Here is a 21,738-nt window from a genome sequence, read left to right on the forward strand (position 1 = left end):
CTCTATTTGTTCTTTCCAGCCCTGTTTTTGCAGGGGCTGATTCTGTGACGTAGCTTTAATGCAAATGAGCTGCAGCTGACCACGCCCCCCTGCAGGAGATCAGCTGGTGGGCTGTCAGAAGAGGGGGAGAAAAAGAGATCTCCGTCCTCCGTGTTTTATTCTTATATGATTATATAGAGTCATTATTCATTTGTTTTAAAGCTCAATAAATAACAAAGAAGACCTTTGACCGGCACTTTTCTAATTTTGTCCGGAAGATTTCAACTTTAACAGACATGTTGACCGGCGAAAAAAAATCTAACTGAAACTCTGCCGCACGGTCCCCTCGTTCCTTGGAAGAGGCGGAGAGGTGGATGTTTGTCATCTGCTGGTGGACTAACCGGAGAGAATTACAGTGCTTGCCTCAACGGGGAGGGATTGCATTGAATAACAGCAGCAGGAGCAAACGCTTGCCTCGGGGAGGGAGAAAAAGAGCCACAGCGGAGAATAAACAGAAGGGCAACCATGGCAACCATGCGCGGGAAGTCTTCTTCGCTGCTTTTGCGGCAGACTACAGTGCCACTTACAGGCCTGGCATATGTACTACAGCGTCTCCAGCGCTTTCGAGCGGCAATGGCCGGCTGTTGCCCAACCCCACATTCCCCTGATAGGTGGAGAGTTGGCCATATAGGCGGAGCTCCTCGTTCCTGACGTCAGAGAATTTTCAAATCTGTATCAGTCTGTATCAGATCCGTTGCAGCCCCGTTTTTAGAAATTTGGGTATGGAGGAAAAGAGAGAGGGTTGTGTTTTCTGACACTTGGACACATATTCATGTATAAAAGATGTACAAAAGTGCATTTTGCATGATAGGTCCCCTTTAAAGTAATTCTGTCCTTCTGTTTACCGCATCATTCATGAGAATACATTTCTTAACAAGAGAACATAATCGAGGGGTGATCAATAACATTTCCGTATTTATTTATTTCTCCAAGTTATGTTTTTGTGTGCACTGAGGAGTCTCAAACAGGCGTTTGTTTAATCATTTTAAGATTGGCTTCAATCAATTTGTGAAAATGAATTCTTCATATGATAAATGAGAGGTAACATTCTATTTATGGTATTATTTCCACATATTTCTCTCCATTCTTCCTTCTGCCAACGGTGTCGCAGTTTCTCGTCTCTCCCGTTTTTGTGCTTAGTGCGTACGCATGGGGTAGAGTTTGCGTGGAGGACCGCACATTTCCCGTCAAGTTTTCTTTTTATAAATCGCAAACAGTGCGTAGAAACTTGCATATGCCATCTTTTGTGCTTACGCACCGTTTATAAATGAGGCCCCTGAAGCCAACAACATTGAGGCAAAGACATAGACAGGGTTTACTAAAACTGCTTCAAGGGAACTTTTAAGGTTTTGGGCCAAAGATTATGAAGTCGCATTGGTAAAAAAAAGATGAACATTTGAATTCAAGCGTCATCAGTGGGACCTAAATTAATCATATTAACATCTCAAACTGTAATCCACATGTAGCAAATTAATCAGTATTTCCATGTAAAACCAATTGCCAAACTGATTTAATACTTATGATTGATGTGTAAAATCCATGTTGGTGCCCGCCTCCTCAGTGATATAATGTGTTGTTTTCCCCACTGGGATGTTATTTTAATGTTCAAACATGTTTAAATTGTGTTAACATAGATGAAAGGAACTGACACTTTTTACCTTTCACTTGAACATTGTGTTTTTTTGTTGATTCTTTTTTTAGATATTGCACTTTAAATTCACAAAAAAACATACCACGTTTGTTCTTCTAAAATGTTAAGACTAAAGTTTGGAGGCAGCATTGCTGGTCCCTTGTTTTAAGGTGTGGTGAATCTTTTATAAAAGTCTGTGAAGTATCCGAGAAGCTGCTTCATGTGAAGAGAAGAGAAGCAGCAAAGCCTCTGTGATGTTCTGTGAATTCATCTGGGAAGAAACTAGATCTCACTTTTATACATTTATGTGGCATTATTGCTGGTGATTCTGTTTTTACATTCCTCCATCCTATTTTTTGTGATTTACACGATTCAGAAAGCGAAACACTGCCTAAAATTGAGCACAAAACTCACAAAGCACATTGTCCACAGGCACCTGCACTGTACATTAAGCCAAACACACACACACACACACACACACACCACACACTCTCACACACACACACACACACACACACACACACACACACACACACACACACACACACACACACACACTCACACACACACACGTGTGAGGCTGTTGACTTCACATGAGTCCGCGTGCCAATAAAAGAAAAGAAAAGAAAATGTCCAAGAGATTTGTTCACTCTGATTCTGGCCACATTCCACATTTTGTAATCCAAACAGATGTAAATATCTTGAACAATAATAAATACAGTTGTCTGTTTTGCTCAGTTTCTCTTGTTTATTTCTGGGTAGTCTTGTATCTGGCGCCATCATGAGGTGAAAAACTGTAGGAAAATGTGTTGGATTATTCAATCTAGCTCATTGGTTCACCACCTTTTTGGCTTTTGAACCTTAAGCAGAAGAATGCCATAGTAAATTATCCAAAGACAAATTCATTTTTAATGATTTATTATGGTTCTGAAAAGTTCTGGATTGGTAAAATCAATTATTTCGCTAGAGAAAAGCAAGGAACACTTCTTTACAGATGTAAAGATTTGTTGATTTCATAATTGGTTATGATTTCTATCAATTGCTTTTACTCCATCGAGAGTAAATAAAACATGTATTTTTTACTTTAAAGGGTCAGATGACCCAAATGACATATTTCTACTTATAATGCCACAGTATCTTACCATGCCGTTGTTTTATCAGCACCGCTATCAGAGATTTTGAATATTTTCTTTGGGGATTTATTGATTTTAACTCACTGCAAGTCTAGATACCGCTGAAGGTGATTTGTTTTCCTTTTGTGGAAAGTCAGTGCTAAAGGGCATTGGAACTACATACATTGTTTAGTAAATATTAAAGGTCTCCTACCATGCAAAATGCACTTTTTGATGTCTTCTATACATAAATATGTGTCCTCGGTGTGTAAGGGAACTCACAAAGTGTCAGAAAATACAACCCTCTCTCTTTTCCTCCGTACCCAAATCTCTAAAAACGTGGGTTCAACGGAGCTGATCCAGATTTGCGTCCGATATGATGTAATATCTGAAATGTGGGCTGGCTTTACGCCAACGGCAATATCAGAAACGTTGCTGTATCAGAAACAATGCGCATCGTTTTGGAAGTAATATGATCTGTGTTTACATTAGCAAGCATCGCTAACACTCAGAGCTGACGCTGTACTGGAGAGTATGTGTAAAAAATCAGGATATAAAAAAGGAACTCACCTTGTGGTAAACCTGTGAGAGAAAAAGCATTTGAGCTCCAAACTGTTTCAGAAATAATCCTTGATGTGGTTTGGAACATAATATGGCGTCTAATCACGGCAGCATTTAGCTGAGTATCTGGGTAGAATTCTCCTGCATGAGCTCTCATCTCTCGTTCTTTTTTTCCTTCTTTTTTTAAAATAAAATCTACGGACCCAGAATCAGCACTTCTCTAACAGGGCTGAAATAGAGGGTATGAGGCATGACTAGAATGGGTGATCTGTTTGGTATTTTGAGCAAAACACTTCATAGACATGTTTTTTATATATCTGAGACCGATAATATATGCCTACAAATAGTATAATAGGAGACCTTTAAGTAAGAGAATGGCCTTTTTCTGTCAGTGCATGTCTTCATATCAAATGTGTTTGATACAGGCTGAATAACTACCACATAATACATTTTATTTTAATATTATTTAGAGACTTTCATTATGAAGTGTCGTGTTAAAGAAAATTTATTAATATTGGACACTGAAATCCATTGTTTTAAATGTTCAACAGGGGGAAACACAGTAGCAAACTGAAAGATTTAAAGGAGTCAGAAGTGCAGAGTCGACATCCATATGAAAACAATGAGCATCTGTAGGCTGCCTCATTAAATGTGAAAGACCCAGCGCTATTGGTGGGTCCAACCAGTAACTAGCTATTTCCCCGCAGCAGATTGCAGGTGGCAGAGCATCGAAAGTCTAAAGGGGCATTCCTCTTTACTCCTGTCGCCTTCTAATTAGACTTAAAGGCAAGGAGGAGCCTCGGAGGAGCTGAAAGGGGATTCAGGATGGAGGCAGATGGTGTGAGATCTCAAATGGAAGGAAGTGAACACTGGGTCTGATAGACTGAGAGGGATGGAAAAAGAGAGTTGAGAGGAGAGGGAGGTGGACGGAAAAGGTGGAGACTGAGAGGAGTTACTCAGTTTGGACACTTTAACTCTCTATTTTGAGAAGGTATTGATTTGTTCAATAATTAAATGGATGAGATAACTCTGTTCTGACGAAACAAATGCCTCCAAAAGAAGCAAGAAACACAGCGAGAGGAGAAGATGAGCAGCTCAGGATGATGGACATCTGGTCGAAACTATCCTTTGAGACTCACAGCAGTTGGTGAATATATCAAAAATGTTTCTTTTAAATCTGTCTGTCCTTAATTACAGCATTGCAGTGTGTTAAGAGTGTGTTGGTGGTGATGATGTGTGTGTATCAGTTTCATCATAAATCTGATGACCTGCTGTGATATCCTGCTTGTGAGATGACAGCATTATGGAAGCACTGCAGTCATTTTAAATAGATACAACTATATGCGACTATATGAGTCACAAAAGATGGGAGGTTAACCAAGACATTTAAGCTGAACATCTTTTGATGCTAAAAAAGGATTTAATTAGTGTGCAGGATCCAAAAGACAAGCTAAACCTCTTATTAAGATTACAATACTTAATGGTAGAATGCTTTAAAAGGGTCAGCATGGTATGAACACATGCATCATGTCATAAACACACACTTTTGCTGAAATACCCACACATTTGCACATATACACACCACGCACACACACACTGCTTGGGTGGACCTGGAAACATAAGCAAGTCTTTCATGAAATCAGCCTCTACCTGAGCAATAAAGAGCCATCTGTGCTGTGAATAAACTTATGATGGCAACACACACACACACACACACACACACACACACACACACACACACACACACACACACACACACACACACACACACACACACACACACACACACACACACACACACACACACACACACACACACACACACACACACACACACACACACACACACATACACACACACATACACAGGGTGGAGAGAAAAACACAGAGAAATGCTTGTTTCTGTCACTTCCCACCTTAAGCGTCGTGGCACTGCTGAGTGAATGTAAGGTCAGGTTATTTCTCTTTCTGTGCATTTTATAGCAGCCAGCATTTACCTGAGCAGCAGTCCAGCAGCAGCGAGATGAGGCCGCGTCAAACTGACATGAAATGAAATAAGCTGTCAAAACATTGAGGCACATCAAGAGGAGACTGACCAGGTTAGTACTTACTTTCTTCGATTGTCATTTTAATTTGTTAGATGTAGATGGATTTCTTTGTTTCTATGTTGATACTACTATCTGTTGATGATCTAGGATCCCCAAAAGATACATCTTGCTTAAATTCATGGTGCCCAGAGGATGACTCATAAAAGCTTTTGAAACCTCATCATCCTGTCATTTCTTTAGTTGAGGAAAACTATGTTTATAATGAATGACAGTCCTCAGCCGCACTTTGTCATTTGCTAATGAGCAAATGTTAACCTGTTAACTAGCGAAAATGGCTAAGTGAACATGGTAAACATAACAAAAGCATGTTGACGTTAGCATTTAGCCCAAAGCATCTAGCAGCCCTGTAAGGCTGCACTAAAATATCCGATAGACTTGTGTTTCCTTTTGAAATACTGGATAGTCTGCATCCAAGCCTTAACAATCCTGAAAATAATCTTTTAAGGTAAAAGGTTGGAAACCTCAGCCTCAAAATGCACTTTCTGTTTATCATTTAGGGAGTTTCAGTGCTGCGGTGATGGTCTCGTGAAGATGCTGCCTAATGAAGTGAAAGAAATGGACGACAGAAGAAAACAGCAGGACAACTTCTTTGAAAGCCATATTTACTAATCTATGGTTTAGGAATTATGGGTTGCTCTTTTTGGTGTGGGAGCATCTCCACGTGACAAAGGAACCGTCATGATTTTATAAGCCTCCAGTGGTTAAGGCTTGTTAAAAGAATACCCACCATGTTTAAACGGTGGCTTTTGGCCCTGGTGGCCCGGGTCGGCCTCATTGTGCTGGGCCTCTGCTGCTGTCTGTTCCTGTTCTACCTCCTCGCCTGTAAACCCGCGTCACACAGCAGCCAGCAATCTCTTTCTTGGTCTGCGGGGGCCACCAGTAAGGAGGGATACATGGCTTTGTTGCAGGAAAGAGAGGAGTCTCACAGACATTACATGAACAGCCTGAGCAAGCAGATAGCCCAGCTGAAGGAAGCTCTGCAGGAAAGGACGCAGCAGCTTCAGGAGACCCTGGAAAAGGCTAAAACAAGAGGGATTCTGCCTCAGGGTCTGGAGAGTTTGCACAAAACCCCGACACAGACCGACATGAAGGTAGGAATAATGGAGTAATGTTGTCTGATGAGATACATGGATGTTATATGGAAACGTAAATCTTACGTCATGTCCTTCAGGAGTTCTTCCGCTCCCAGCTGAGCCAGGCCGAGGTGAACTCAGGTGTGAAGCTGCCCAGCGAGTATGCAGTGATTCCTTTCGACACTTTTACTCTGAGGAGGTGAGTGGAGCACTCGTTCCTCGTGAGGACTAAAGTAGAGCTGCCAAGGCCTCCAAGAGTCTACTGTCAGATCTTACCTCACCTTAATTTGTGTTGTTGTGTCACTCAGGGTGTACCAGCTGGAGACGGGGTTGACAAGACACCCAGAAGAGAGGCCTGTGAGGAAAGATCACAGGGACGAGCTGATAAGCACGCTGGAGACAGCTCTGCACGTCCTGAACGGGCCGCAGCAACGCACAGACAACACAAGGCGGAAGCGCACATACTCCCCTGCAGACTTCATTGAAGGTGAGAAAGATCATTCATGACTCTTCACACAAAAAGTTTCCATCAATAGCTTAGAGATGTAACATTTGAAGGAATACCTTAACCCCAAAATGATGATTTGTATGTCAATGAATAACCTAGAGTTTGCTTGAATTTGTCTGGCAAACTTGCATGCCTCCAAGGTTTTTAACCAATTCAAGTAAAGTTGGGCCTAATTTATCAAGGCGTGCACAGGCATTTTTAAATGGTAGGGTTTTAATGCAGTTTTCTTCACAAATAAAGGGTCAAAGGATGTGAGTAATTGATATAAAAACCTTTGCTCCTTTAATAATATCTTTAAAATATTGGTATTGCTTTGTTTTCCATAAGTTCCCTAACATTAGTTTGAACGTTTTCTATGAAGAACTTAGTCAATTGGTACTAATATATAAACATATGATATAGGGAAAAAGAGACATAGCAATGAGGGAGTAGTTTAGTGTGTTGAGATATTTTTAAGCCAATAATGGGAGAACACTGAGTTCAGTTTCTGTAATACTGCTAATTTCTACAGTATTATAGGTAAAATCATTGGACCAATAAATAAGAGTGCTGCCTGTCTGTCACAGGGTTGACCCGTACTGAACGGGACAGAGGAACTGTTTATGAGCTGATGTTTAAAGGCGACGGCCCACGGGACTTCACACAGGTCGTCTTCTTCAGGCCGTTTGGTCCCGTGCTGAAGGTGAAGAGCGAGAGCGTGAACACGCGCAGCACGCTCATCAACATCATTGTACCTCTGTCCAAGAGGCCAGAGGCTTTCAGGCAATTCATCAACAACTTCAGGTAAAAAAAGTAAATTAAAATCTGCATGGCACCCACTCACACTGCTTACATCAGGACATTATTGATCTCACGCTTAAAAATAGTGCATTTGGCAGTGCCTAAAGTGAAAAGACAAAAGACTCCTCTCCACTTCAGATCAAATGTGAAGTTTATTGCTTTTATAGCTTTAAGTGTTTTAGAAGTGTTATAGAAGTGGGCCTAACACATAATTGATTGTATGTTTTGTGTTGTGTTTTTGTTCAGAGAAGTGTGCATCCAGAAAGACAGCAGGGTTCATCTGACTGTGGTCTACTTTGGTCGAGATCAGATAGATCAGGTGAAGGCAGTCCTGGATCAGACCACCAGGTAATGTTTACAGTTACATCATCAACCTTTCACATTGGTTTTGTGTTGAAGCAAACAATATTCACCCACAAACATTTCATTTTTTTCAATCGACCATCTCTGACGTGCATTATGCAATTGGCATCTTAACAAAGAGCCATTTTGGGGGTTGTTACAACTAGTGTGTAAGATCCAGAGCTGGGAAATATTCTCCATTATAGGCTGTGAAGTCATGGTTCAATTCCCAAGTTAGGACCAAATCATAAAATGTGTGTTTCAATTCCTAAACAAGTCATTATGCACCCTTCATCAATTGTAATTCCATTTAAATGTTGTGACAGTTCAGAAGTACATTAAAGTTACAGAAATATTTAATGCTGTGCAAGTTTGTGGACATACCAAACAAACATACAAAAGCAGAATGATCAGGTCTATATTTTTACTGCAATACTCTTTTCAATCGGTCATAAATTTGTATTGAAAACTAATCGAAGTTGGAAACAAGTGAGGAGCAAAATACCATTCATCTTCTATGAGCCAACTAACATTTTGATTAATGTATTAACATTTTAAATGCATTAGAGTACCTGTCTCAGTATCCCAGATGTTTCCATGACATCCCTCCTGTCTTCTTCTCTCCCTCAGAGAAACTCGGTTCAGGAGCTTCACTCTGATCCAGCTGAATGAGGAGTTTTCTCGTGGTCGAGGGTTGGAGGTGGGCGCCCGGGCGTGGAGGCGTGGCCAGAACGCTCTGCTCTTCTTCTGTGATGTTGACATCCACTTCACCCCTGACTTCTTAACTTCTTGTCGTCTCAACGCAGAACCTGGTGAGAGAAAGGAGAATTTATCCCTGAGCTTTTCAACATTCAAATTCAGCACAACTTGCATAGACTTTATCCAGCCTTGATTCATACTATAATCTGTTTATGCAAGAGTAAGCTTATAATGACAACATTATAGCTGGGGTAGGCAGCTTTCATTTTTACGTTTTTTTTGGCATTATTGGGCAAAGAATCCATAATAACCTTATATAGTAATAGTTATACTCCAGGGTAGGCATTATTCTGGGGGAAAAAAACACTAAATGTTTTTAATGAATTTGAAAAGACATTCCTTGATCTCCTAATCCCCTCCTACCAGGTCAGCATACTATCAGATGTTACAGTGACTTGGACGAATAATTATTAATTAAAAAAATAATTGTGATTGTGATCCCAAAGCTGTAATATAGTGTTGTTTTATTAAGTACTATACTGTTACATTTGCAAAATGATGGGCCTTTCGAGCACTTTTGAGATGTTACTCTAGGTTTTCAACAACATTGTGAGAGAATTGGGAGAGAAAGACGTTGGTAGTTGTTTAGCCTTCTATAAACTGGAGCCGAAAAGTCGGGGCAGAAGAAACATTTTCCCATCTCTAAAACACGCTGGTTCTGTCCGACTATCTTTGTGAAAGCCTGTCTTCCTATTTGGGTTACTTTGCAGTGTGGGCAGTTGCAGTGCCAATGATGGGACATCTGAAGGGACATGCACAAACATCTACTGGCTAGATTTTAAAAAGCCAAAAAAAACACAGAGCCAGGATGAGGTGCCGGAGTCTAGTTTTGTCCCAGATTAATTGAATGACAATATCCTGAAAATCAGAAAAATATACAGTGCAGATAAAAGGCAAAAGGGAAGAGTAGACCTAAATATTTAATAAATAAAAAATACAAATAAGTAAACCATGTTTTGTTTTTTTTAAGTGGCAGTCATATAACAATATAAGGGAATATCAAATATATTAAAGGAGATGGTAACATTTCCTAATAGTAAATCAATTGTAAAGTAATACATTATCAACTATAAATTATGAAATGCCGCCTGTTACATTGCATTAAACAATGGGCCCTGGGTGTTTTTAATAGTTCATGCTGATCAGACCTCTGCTTGGGTTGAAGTTGGGCAAAGCTACATTATGCTAGAAGTTATATAAGGTCATGTATTATTGGATGGGCTCCAAAAAGCTGAACTGCACAGTGCCGGTTTGACCCATTTACTGTAAATAGAGTGGTTTCAATTTGGCACAAAAAAGTGCATGCCTCATTCGCTGACTTGAATAATGGCTCTTAGCCTAAGGTGAAAAAACAAAACCTATTCCTGCAGCTTTATAAACAATAAGGACAAATAAGCACATATTTCCCATGGTTTGTTTTGGCTGAATCCGAATGTAAATAAATTGTTCTGTCTCTGCCAACAAAATGTGACACCTCCTGCTGTTTGATTATCAGCTCACAGAGATTCAATGTCACACCTGCTGCCTCATACAGTATGCTGCCTGCACTCTATCCCAGCAGGGGGTTGTGCTTTTTCCACTATGTAACAAGCAGCTTGCCATCTAATCCTTAGCTTTATGACATACCACACAGGGCCGGCCCTCGGCATAGGCAGTATAGGCGAATCCATCAACCCATAGGGGGCGCCGGAAAAAAGAAAAAAAAAAAAGTTAGAAATTAAAAAGAATTTTTTTTTTTTTTTTCATAATACACAATTTCCCGATTTTGGATCAACAAAGTACATCTTATTATCTTATACTAACATAACTACGCGTACAGCGCCCATAAACTATGGCACACCCACCCAAAATCAAGTTGAACTGCCCCAGTCCCAGTAAAAAGGTTTATGTGAAATTGTTCTTTTTTTAAAATAATGATTTTAGTGTGCAATTATAGGTTTTAATTTATTTTGTATTTGTATTTGTATTCATTTAAAATAAATCAAACTCCCAAAAAACATACACAGCTTCTGTGTGCTTTTATTAACATTGGAATTTACATTGTAAGCGGCCGCGGGGGTGAGAGCTTTAGAGAGCTCTCTCCTGAAAGACTGAGAGGCTCTGATAACCTCAGTCAGTGAGGTAAAGGCACACCTCTATATGATCATTATAGTTATAAAAAAATAAGAGAATAGATGAAAAACAGGTATAAAATACTGACAGTACAAAAAAGTTGTTATTAATAAACAAGAATACAGTTTGAAAGGGGAGTGATTTGTAAAATATCCATAAAGAAAAAGAAAATCTGTTTACAGTTCTGTTTCATATGGGTGTTGAGAGATGTATCCATAGATCTCTTCATGTTGCTCTCAAAGTGCACCAGATTGATGCTTTTAACTTCAATATTTAAAAAAAAAAGTCTTCCCGGGGGCATCTTTCTGTTTTGGTGGTCATGCCACTACCGGGGGGGGGCGCCAGCTAAAATCTTGCCTAGGGCGGCAAATTGGTCAGGGCCGGCCCTGATATTACCACATATCATGGGGCCAGGAATAGGGTGTAAAATAATGTAAAAGGTGTTAGCTGACATGAAGTTTCAAGACAAAATGTATACTTAAAATATATACAGCAGTGCTATGGTGAGATTTCTGGAGAAGGTAGTCTTTTCAGATTTCTTTGTAGAGGCCTTGTTGTTATCACTCATAATAACTACTCAGTTCTGAAATGTTCACTCCAGGCACACTTCTGCTGTTGCTGCCAGTAATAAACAAATCCATCACGTCCTGCCTGCTTGGTGTTTAAAACTGAAAATGTGTTTAGTTCAGTTCTGTTTGTTTTTCATTTGATATTTTGTTTTGTGTTTTTATGGCTTTATTGACTTGACAGTACTTGTAGTGCTTCTTTTAACTATGTTGTATTGCTTCCTTCTCCAGGTAAGAGAGTGTACTACCCAGTGCTCTTCAGCCAGTACAACCCGTCTATTATCTACAGTAATCAGAGTCTTTTACCCCCAGTTCAACAACAACTGGTAGGTTAAAATATATCAGATACATGTACTTCATTGTGTATGAATAGATTGTCAAGTCTGCCTCTGATTTGGTCTTTTTATTTCAGGTGATAAAAAAAGACACTGGATTCTGGAGAGACTTTGGGTTTGGTATGACATGCCAGTACAGGTCTGATTTCCTCAACATAGGTAATACATCTTCTGCCGTAAAGAAAAACCTGTTCACAATTATCCCTAAAGTCATGTTTTGTAAGACCTAAGACAATAAACTATCACATTTGATGTCACATTATATACATGAAAGCACAGCATTATTTGTATTTGTCTACAGAATTCCACCATTTTCTGTCATAAGATGAAATTGTTTATTAAGTTGTGGCCTAATGCTGCAAAGGTAGTTGTACATTGTTTATGTATTGTTTTTTTTTTAACTCCAAGACTCTTTCCCTAACTGAGAAAAAGCTCTTTAAATCCCTGATGTCTTTTAAGTTACACATTTGAATAATCTCTCTCTGCTTTATGTCCTTTTTATGTTCAGTTCAACTAAATGTATGTTCAAATTCAATTATGGAAACAACATCCTCCTTGAATACTGTTTTTTATTTTTATTTTAACCCAGCCATTGAACATGCATGCCATTCCTGATTTCCTGATCCTCACTGTCTCACTGCGCATGTTTAAAGTTATCTTCTTCTTGCAGGGGGTTTTGACCGCAGCATCAAAGGCTGGGGGTTGGAGGACGTGCACCTGTACAGGAAGTACCTCCACAGTAAGCTAATGGTGATTCGCTCTCCATCCCGGGGCCTTTTCCACCTGTGGCACGAGAAGGACTGTGCAGACGAGCTCCCTCCAGACAAATACAAGATGTGTATGCAGACCAAAGCCATAAACGAGGCATCGCACGGCCAGCTCGGGGAGCTTTTATTCAAACCAGAGATCGAAGCTCATTTGGGCAAGCAGAAAAACCAAGGAACATGATAAGGACAAAGCTAAAGGGCTTTTGGTTATTTTTGTTATCTCTGTTTAGTGTGTTCTTGTTTCATGATCATTTATATTTACTGACAATAAGTATTCAGCTTCAAACTAAATATTTTTACTGTAATTATTGTTTTCCACATGGACACATAAACTTGTGCAAACAATGGCTGATACATTTTGTTAGAATAAAGAATATGTGATCTATTTGCGTACTGATTTGGGTGGAGTTCAATGTAATAACAGGTTTTTCTTAGGGCTTGTTCCATGGGAGTGCACGCTGCATTTTCATCTGAAATGTTCTTTCTCATATTCGCGATTCCACTCCTCCTGCTTGGTAGATTTTTCTTATCTTCACTTCTTTGATCCTTCTTTGTTTTTAAATATCTGGAAGTGTTATGACATTAGTTGTTACTCTGCTATGAAACTTTATACACCAGTAGATATTATTGTGGCTCTACCACTCCTCTGAACCATGCACCTGCATTCCTTCCTGCTGACGCTTCTCATCAGACGTCATTATTCGGGTTTTCTTGATTTTTTTCCAGGGTATGTATGACGCCTGTTGCCTTTTAATTGTTGCAATGCATGTGAAGCCTGTTTTTATCTGAACCCTCTGTTCTCTACTGTTTCATTATTTGTGCTTCTCATGATTATGGTATACATACGAAAACATTATCATTGACACAAGAAAAGTAACGCGGAATAGTTTGTGTTTTTTGTGTGCTTTTCTTACAGCAGATATTCCCAAATTATGTCTGTCATGCCACTCTGAAAAAAAAAAACCTGCACCGTTTATATCAACTGGTAACATTACAGGGGTGTTACATCATCAATAACTTGAATTGTACTGAATGAGCTGGATTCTACGGTGGCCCTGAAGTGCAAGATACCGCAGCATTTCACAAAACGTCACAGCATTTCACAAAACGTCACAGCATTTCACAAAACGCTACAGCATTTCACAAAACACTACAGCATTTCACAAAACACTACAGCATTTCACAAAACACTACAGCATTTCACAAAACACTACAGCATTTCACAAAACACTACAGCATTTCACAAAACGCCACAGCATTTCACAAAACACTACAGCATTTCACAAAACGTCACAGCATTTCACAAAACACCACAGCATTTCACAAAACACTACATCATTTCACAAAACACTACATCATTTCACAAAACACCACAGCATTGGACAAAAGTTAAACATGTACAAACACAGACTCTCTATGTCATGGCGAATACAGTCACTGCTTTATTTATGTCTGTATGACGTTGTTGTGAGTGTGGACGGAGCAGCTACACGTTAGTTTAGCCTGATCGACCCCGATCTCCATTCAGAAAACACACATTTTCAAAGTTTTTTCGCCTGCCGTCTTGTCTGCACACTTGTCAAAGCATTAATTCATGGTTTTACTAACCGGTATCAGTATGTAGTTACCTCGGCATCATTTTGTTGTAGTTGGTATCTCCCATAGAATGTACATGTAGATACGCCCCGCCCCCTCTCCAGCGCGTCTTGTTTGAATGACAGGAGTAAACACAGCTGACAGCCGCAGTGAAACTGAGCGATGTGAAATGCTGTAGTGTTTTCTGAAATGCTGCGGCGTTTTGTGAAATGCTGCAGCATTTTGTGAAATGCTGTGGCGTTTTTTTAAATGCTGCGGCGTTTTGTGAAATGCTATTGTGTTTTCTGAAATGCTGTAGTGTTTTCTGAAATGCTGCAGCGTTTGGTGAACTGCTGTTGTATTTTGTGAAATGCTGTGGCGTTTTTTTAAATGCTGTGACGTTTTTTTAAATGCTGCAGCGTTTTCTGAAATGCTTTAGTGTTTTGTGAAATGATGTTGTGTTTTGTGAAATGCTGTAGTGTTTTCTGAAACACTGCGGCGTTTTGTGAAATGCTGTAGGGTTTTGTGAAATGCTACGGCGTTTTGTGAAATGCTGTGGCGTTTTTTTAAATGCTGCGGCGTTTTGTGAAATACTATTGTGTTTTCTGAAATGCTGTAGTGTTTTCTGAAAGGCTGCAGCGTTTGGTGAACTGCTGTTGTATTTTGTGAAATGCTGTGGCGTTTTTTTAAATGCTGTGACGTTTTCTGAAATGCTTTAGTGTTTTGTGAAATGATGTTGTGTTTTGTGAAATGCTGTAGTGTTTTCTGAAACACTGCGGCGTTTTCTGAAATGCTGCGATGTTTTGTGAAATGCTGTAGGGTTTTGTGAAATGCTACGGCGTTTTGTGAAATGCTGCAGCGTTTTCTGAAATGCCGTTGTGTTTTGTGAAATGCTGTAGTGTTTTCTAAAATGCTGTTGTGTCTTGCACTTCAGGGCCACCGTAGAATTCAACCTACATAAAGGTTTGTTATAGGTCTATGAACTCTGAAGCAGTACTTTTTCTCATAGAAACATGAAGCTATTTTTTTATCAAACTTTATCAATTTATTTATACCTCTGTTCAGTGCATTGCAGGTTTTGTTATGGCGATCAATAAATACAAACACATCAGTAATTGAAATTGAAATGGAAGCTTGAGTACTTTTGCTTTATTGTATGTTTCTCTAAATTAGACACTGTTTCTGCTTCTACATTTGCTGTCAACTCTTTCGGGTTATGGTGGTGAATCCCTTTAACTTATTTTCAAATAACTGGAGAACTCCTGTTTTTTTGTTGTGTCTAAAACGCACTTCCACAATGTACTACTTGTATCAAAATAGACATTTGACTCAAAGCAGAACCAATGTGTTGAACTGTTAACGTTGTTTTGGTTGAAGGCTGAATGTGGGACTATAAAGTCAAGATACCACCTAAACTGTACAAGAGACACGCTGGGAATTCGTTCACAGTATTCTCACAGCTAATTATTTTTGGTACATTATGAGGAGAAAGTTAACTTTCTTCTATTAATAGTGCAGAGAGGAGGAGCAACTCTGTATCGGCCGACGGCTGCGTAAAGTCAACGCTGGCACGCGATAGGCCCGAAACTCCTATTACCACATCCATGTCCTGTGCTGCATTCAAGTACACAGCTGAAATGTCACACTAAATCTGCCAATTGCGATAACTTTATTCACAAGAGACCAGACATTAAACAGTAACTGCCATATGTTTCCAAGTACTGCACTTCACTCCAATTTTTAAGCAATTGTTGGTTAACTTTACCTAATGATTGCCAATTGGTGATAGTCTATTTACAAAATGAGCAGGCTACTTCTTCTTTATTTTTAAGTATATTTGGAGTATTTTCTACAATTTCCCTCAACGTTACATGTAGAGATTTAACATGTAGGCCTAACAAAGTATTTGTGTACGGATGTATTGCTACTTTCAGCTCTGGCTAACACATCTAAGTGTTTATTGTTATTATTAAAAAATGCAAACCAAGAGAATTCAGTATGATTTCAATAAATGTCAACTTTTAGAGAAACATTTATAGAATTGAAACACAGGTTTATACATTGAAATACATTACAGCCCAATAATAAAAAAATACTGAATCGCCAAAAGCATGGCTGAGTCCAGGGGAGCAGGTGAGATTTTTTAAATGGGGGGGAAGAAACTGAGAGTAATTTTGTTCACGATATTTACTTGGTATTTGTTTTACTATGTGTTTTACAATCATAAGTAACACTAACCCCTGGGTGGGCACATCGGAAGGATCTGAGATGATTTAATTACAACGATCATGTGAATAAATATATTGAAAAAAATGATAACAACAAAATAAATATGTTTAAACTTTTAATATATGTATATATATTTAAATGGGGGATCAGTGTCCCTATGAAATGGGGCACTATCTTCGCCCCTGGCTGAGCCCCACATCCTTATTCATTATTATAATTACACATTTAATTTAGTTCTGTGCGTGTGTATTTATATGTGCGTGCTATAGACATCAGTGCTTTTGAGCGATATCAGTAAACGTTTATACATCATTATTGTGAGAGAATGCACTTTTATCACCAAACTCTCCCCGCCCACGCAACGTCACAACAAACCAGCAAAGAGATTTCCGACTGTACGTGAAGGCAGCATTAATCTCAGCTGTAGATGCGCTCCTCCTGCTGCGCTTCCCGGCAGTGTGTCTGTGGGCAGGACGGTGTAATGAGCTGAAGAATCCCCAGTGTGTTATCATGTGTGAGCATTTCGGAGGGTGAGCAGCTATTCATGCTGTGTGGTGGTTTTAGATTAGATCTAGATTTTAGATCTGTGTTTTTTGTTACATGTTTTGAATTCCCCGTAGCTGTAGCTCCTCGGACAGTCAAACAGGAGTTTCGTGGTAGCACAATGACACTTTTATAATTTTGTACTGGAGCAGCGAGAAATGTGCGGCAGAAAGGCTGCCTCTAGTGTCGTCTAAAAGCATCCGGCAGAGTGGGGAGCGGACATTTTTTACAGAAGCGAAGAGTAGGCCTACCAGAAGACGCAACATGTTTGAAGGAGCAGGGGTCCCTCTCATCGGGATGGATATTGCCTGTCTGATCCTCGGTATGTACATCTAACCTACCCCGTCTGTTAAACCGGTCCTTTCATCCGTTTAATCGTCAAGAAATGCTGTACAAGGAGTGTATTTAAGCAAGTCAATTGATTTACATACACGTCATGTAGTAGACACACTGTGAGACTTTAAGGAAGCAGGCAGGAAGATGGAAAAAAGGCAACAAAGTCCCACCCTGTGTGTGGGTTTTCTTAAAGCCAAGCTATATTTTTAGCTCAGTGTTTGTAATGCAATCATAGCACAGAGACAAGCTGCAGGGCTGCTAAATGTCACTGATCAATCTGCAAAAAAACAAGTTGAATACACCTTTTGTCTGTTGATATGCCATGTGTGTCATATGTAGCCTATTTGATAAAGATAGACGTTTACACACACATACACACACACACACACACACACACACACACACACACACACACACACACACACACACACACACACACACACTTTTCCCTATGATTCATTCAAACACAGACACTTTGCTTAGTCAGTGTCCTCTGTCCTGCTGACTGTGCACCAATCATCCCATTTAGTTTTGGAGCTGGCAGCAACAATCAAACCGCAAGGTGTAAACTTTTATTTCCAATAGAATGTCTTCTGTCCAAAGTCTTCATTTATGTCTAGTTAATTCTAAGTCCTTTTGTTTACGTTTTATAAACTCTATGATCTGCAAGGGAAATATGCATTTAAAAGGAGAAAAAGTAGAAACACCACAAAATAGAAAAGTAAAAGTTGTGCATTCAAAATTACTTACATATTACTCCCAATTAGTTTCTAAAGCAAAACAGATACATCCATTATGCCCCCGTTAAATTGTTGCTTATAATGTAGGCCTATATAATAATATTGGTTAATTGGTTAACCAATAATGCATCAGTATTATGCTACATTTTACTTTTGTAGTTCGTCAAATGTTTTTCCATTACTAGCCTACATATCGTTTTTTGTGGTTTAACTTAACAATTAACCACAATTTATGTTTACATTCATACTAAGCCTATTTACACAGTAATTGATAACTACAGCTCTCAAATAAAGGTGGTGGAGTAAATCAGAGCAAGTCAAAGCATGTTCATTTTGTTTGGCTGGTTTTTCACCAATGACTAACGACATAATTCCTAGCATATGATTTTTGCAATATTTCTCTGTTGTAATTGGAGGCCTCAAGCGGTGTATTTTAGTTTTTGTGCAACTCCAACAGGGTGATTTTCCTTTCTTGCAGCTAAATGAAAGCCACAAGAATCATCAGCACAAAGGGGAATTCCTGTGTCATGGCATCACATCACGTTTCCTGTGATTAAATCTTAAACTGTTAGCATTTCCTAATAGTAGCTGTGGCTGTGGAGTTCTCTCTGCTTGTACATTCGGATGCTATGAGATGTTAAAAGTTGACAATGAGGTAGAATTGGTACTCACTATCTGCCTCCTTCTTTTTCACAGTTGGCCTTCCATTTTTTATCCTGACCCCTCAACACAACCCTTTTAAAAGGGGTTTCTTCTGTAACGATGAGTCCATCAGATACCCTCTAAAAGAGGATACCATCTCCTACCAGCTGCTGGGAGGAGTCATGATCCCCTTCACTCTTATCGTGGTGAGTCAACAAACGTCTTCTTCCTTAAGATCTCGGATCTTGACATGTCAATTGTTATGGTGAGTCATTGTTTGTTCTTCTTCCGCAGATCGTCTGTGGCGAGTGCCTTTCTGTTTACATGTCCCGCATCAAGAACCAGTCTTTAGGGACTAAGTATGTGGCGTGTGTGTATAAAGCTGTTGGGAGCTACGTGTTTGGAGCTGCTGCGAGCCAGTCTCTGACAGACATCGCAAAGTACTCCATCGGCCGCCTTCGGCCATACTTCCTGGCTGTGTGCAAACCAAACTGGAATAACATTAACTGCAAACCTGGGGGATACATTGAGAACTTCACCTGCACTGGAGAAAAGTTTCTGGTAGATGAAGCCAGGTAATGTAATAAAGACTATACAAGTATTGTTTTCCCAGTCATAGTTGTGCTTCTTGAAACTAATAAACCTGTTTTGATATGTACACTTAAAAGAGGTCCCCCTTAATCTTCTTCTTCATTTGTATTATAATAGTGCTGATTTTGATCATTATTATGAATGAATGAAAAGTCACTTGATTATTGCGATGTTTTGTAATTTCATTTAGTTTCTCTTCTGTTTTCCTTTTGTAGACTGTCCTTCTTCTCAGGTCATTCATCCTTCTCTATGTACTGCATGCTGTTCCTTGTAGTAAGTACATCTATTCTACTTCAAAACACTTTTTTAGTCTAAATGTGACTTACATTTCAGTGCTGTAAATGTTAAACAACTTTTTTTCACATAATTCTCTTCAGAAAATGTGTTAGCTGCCAACACCTTTGTAAATATGGGTTTGGCCATGTTAAACTGTATGCCTGCTGTAGTTTTGACCCCACACTTTTTTTGTTGCTATTCTTATATTGTGTCTGTTCTGTAGCTTTATGTTCAAGCCAGACTGAGGTCAGAATGGTCGAGGCTTCTGCGTCCCACCATCCAATTCTTCCTGATTTCCACTGCTGTGTATGTGGGACTGTCCCGGGTGTCGGACTACAAACATCACTGGAGTGATGTGTTCGCTGGCCTCCTGCAGGGAGGGGTAGTGGCTACTCTCACAGTAAGTCTCATCTAATCATTACAAGTGAAAACACTGTGTTGGGTAATTGGGAAAGCACCTTTAGAAAAAGCATGTTGGCCATGTTTGAATTCAAAAAGAGGTTAATGGTTTGAACATGCAGTTTTTTTACTTTTGTTTTCCCTTTTAGGTTTTATAAATCATCTTAAAACATGTCAGCATTTTCCAACTGTTTATTGAAGCTATAGGACGGTTACACCGAAATATTTAGACCCAATACTTTATGACTTGTATAGGGTCACCATTCAAATCAAATAAAGCTTTGGGATTTCCACTGAAAACAATGTTCTGTTGGTTTGAACAATACATTTCTAAATAATAGGAATAACAGTGAGTGAGATTCAAGAGAAGAAAAGTACTAAACCATTTTTATATGTAATGAAAAGATGAATAAGGCATTTTACATAAAAACACCTATAATACAATACAAGAAGATGTCTGATCTACTTTAATTCATATATTTTCTCTGTGCAATTACGACCGAAGCAATAACAGAAGAATGAGTTTTAATCATGCTGCATGTTTTCTGCAGGTGGTCTGCGTGTCTAATTTCTTTGAACAGCCAGTGGGCCCGGTGGTGTGCCAGGAGGAAGAAGCCACACACACCAGTTTACAGGAACACCCTGCTAATGGAAACCACTATGGCAGCACTTAGTGACTGAGGCCTCAAAAGACAATACTCTATGTGGCCTTTATTCCTTGAAATGATCACTGAGGTTCTACATTGGATCAGTAAACTGCAAGCGTTTGATGTTCACTGCTGGTTTCTGTGCATTTCACAAACACAGTTTATCTGTGGAGCTGTAAACTTTGCAAGTGCACGAGAGCGGACAGCTCTTGCACTTTACTAAAAGTAGCAACATTTCTGCCGAGTTTTGGGGTAAATCAAACGTAAAACAGTTGAATGACAAAACAAAATACAGCATGTTGGGTTTATTTTAGAGAAGGTGACTTTTTACAGTGTGAGCTTGTATGAAATGTGGTTTCTAGCTGATGTTGCCATCATGAATGAAATTCTTTTTGCCCAGAATATAATGAGTGTCTGTGTTCGCTCTGCAAGCAGGCTTGTAGGGATCTGGCACCTTTGAACAAGAAAACCTGGACTGTCAACTCCAGGAACTGCAAATGGAGACTGGACTCAGAAATAATATATATTTTATGTTGATTTTGGCCTTAGTCAGATTGCTGCTAACCTGCTGTCATGTCCCTTGCCTAATGTTATTTCATGTTAAAAAAATACAATGCATTGGTTTTTTTAAAGTTTGTATGAAGATGGTTTTATATTTTCTCCACATAGATGCTTCAAACTGTTTTGTTAAAAGCAGAACAGTGGAAAATGTTTGAAAAAATAAAGAGAGCTTTGTTTTGCTTATTTGTTACAAAGAAGATTACTGTTGTGTCTGTAGAAAAAGCAAATACTTTATAATACAAGTGAATTAAGCCTTGGACAATGTACAACTGGCTTTAAGGATGGCCTTACTTGCTACTGCAGAATAGCTGACTGTTGTTTTTCTAGTAACTGCAGACAGCAAATATGTGGTTCAGTAACCAAATGAAGAAATGAAAGTAACAAACCACTGCTTTGGGTGAGGCTGTGTAGACAGACAACAGAAACCACATGCATGCAAATAAGCCTCTTCTGTTGCCATGAAAAATAACATGTTTCTGTTCCAAGTGGTATCATGTATACCAGGGG

At 39.3% G+C, this 21,738-nt stretch overlaps 2 protein-coding genes across 2 annotated transcripts; both read left to right on the forward strand.

Moving 5' to 3' along the window:
• The first annotated feature begins 3,465 nt into the window (after positions 1-3,465).
• On the forward strand, positions 3,466-13,683 carry LOC117558653 (chondroitin sulfate N-acetylgalactosaminyltransferase 1-like). The gene is made up of 11 exons (XM_034234972.1): positions 3,466-4,489; positions 5,326-5,441; positions 5,948-6,541; positions 6,622-6,722; positions 6,832-7,010; positions 7,598-7,814; positions 8,058-8,159; positions 8,784-8,965; positions 11,822-11,916; positions 12,003-12,084; positions 12,596-13,683. The coding sequence occupies exons 3-11, from the start codon at positions 6,179-6,181 to the stop codon at positions 12,871-12,873; spliced, it is 1,599 nt and encodes a 532-aa protein (XP_034090863.1). The 5' UTR covers positions 3,466-4,489; positions 5,326-5,441; positions 5,948-6,178; the 3' UTR covers positions 12,874-13,683.
• A 3,251-nt stretch (positions 13,684-16,934) lies between these two features.
• Positions 16,935-21,428, forward strand: LOC117558555 (phospholipid phosphatase 1-like). Its single transcript, XM_034234806.1, has 6 exons — positions 16,935-17,361; positions 18,812-18,963; positions 19,052-19,332; positions 19,564-19,621; positions 19,848-20,024; positions 20,575-21,428. The coding sequence occupies exons 1-6, from the start codon at positions 17,304-17,306 to the stop codon at positions 20,695-20,697; spliced, it is 849 nt and encodes a 282-aa protein (XP_034090697.1). The 5' UTR covers positions 16,935-17,303; the 3' UTR covers positions 20,698-21,428.
• Positions 21,429-21,738: the final 310 nt, after the last annotated feature.

Source organism: Gymnodraco acuticeps, unplaced genomic scaffold (assembly GCF_902827175.1).
Source record: "Gymnodraco acuticeps unplaced genomic scaffold, fGymAcu1.1, whole genome shotgun sequence".
NCBI classification, from domain to species: Eukaryota; Metazoa; Chordata; class Actinopteri; order Perciformes; family Bathydraconidae; genus Gymnodraco; species Gymnodraco acuticeps.

Excerpts from the sequence above, each read along its gene's own strand:
- LOC117558555 (XM_034234806.1), top strand. The coding sequence starts at position 17,304 with ATGTTTGAAGGAGCAGGGGTCCCTCTCATCGGGATGGATATTGCCTGT. Across the intron at positions 18,964-19,051 it reads TCCCCTTCACTCTTATCGTG|ATCGTCTGTGGCGAGTGCCT; the intron begins GTGAGTCAACAA and ends CTTCTTCCGCAG. Across the intron at positions 20,025-20,574 it reads GGGTAGTGGCTACTCTCACA|GTGGTCTGCGTGTCTAATTT; the intron begins GTAAGTCTCATC and ends TGTTTTCTGCAG.
- LOC117558653 (XM_034234972.1), top strand. The coding sequence starts at position 6,179 with ATGTTTAAACGGTGGCTTTTGGCCCTGGTGGCCCGGGTCGGCCTCATT. Across the intron at positions 6,723-6,831 it reads GACACTTTTACTCTGAGGAG|GGTGTACCAGCTGGAGACGG; the intron begins GTGAGTGGAGCA and ends TGTGTCACTCAG. Across the intron at positions 7,815-8,057 it reads CAATTCATCAACAACTTCAG|AGAAGTGTGCATCCAGAAAG; the intron begins GTAAAAAAAGTA and ends GTTTTTGTTCAG.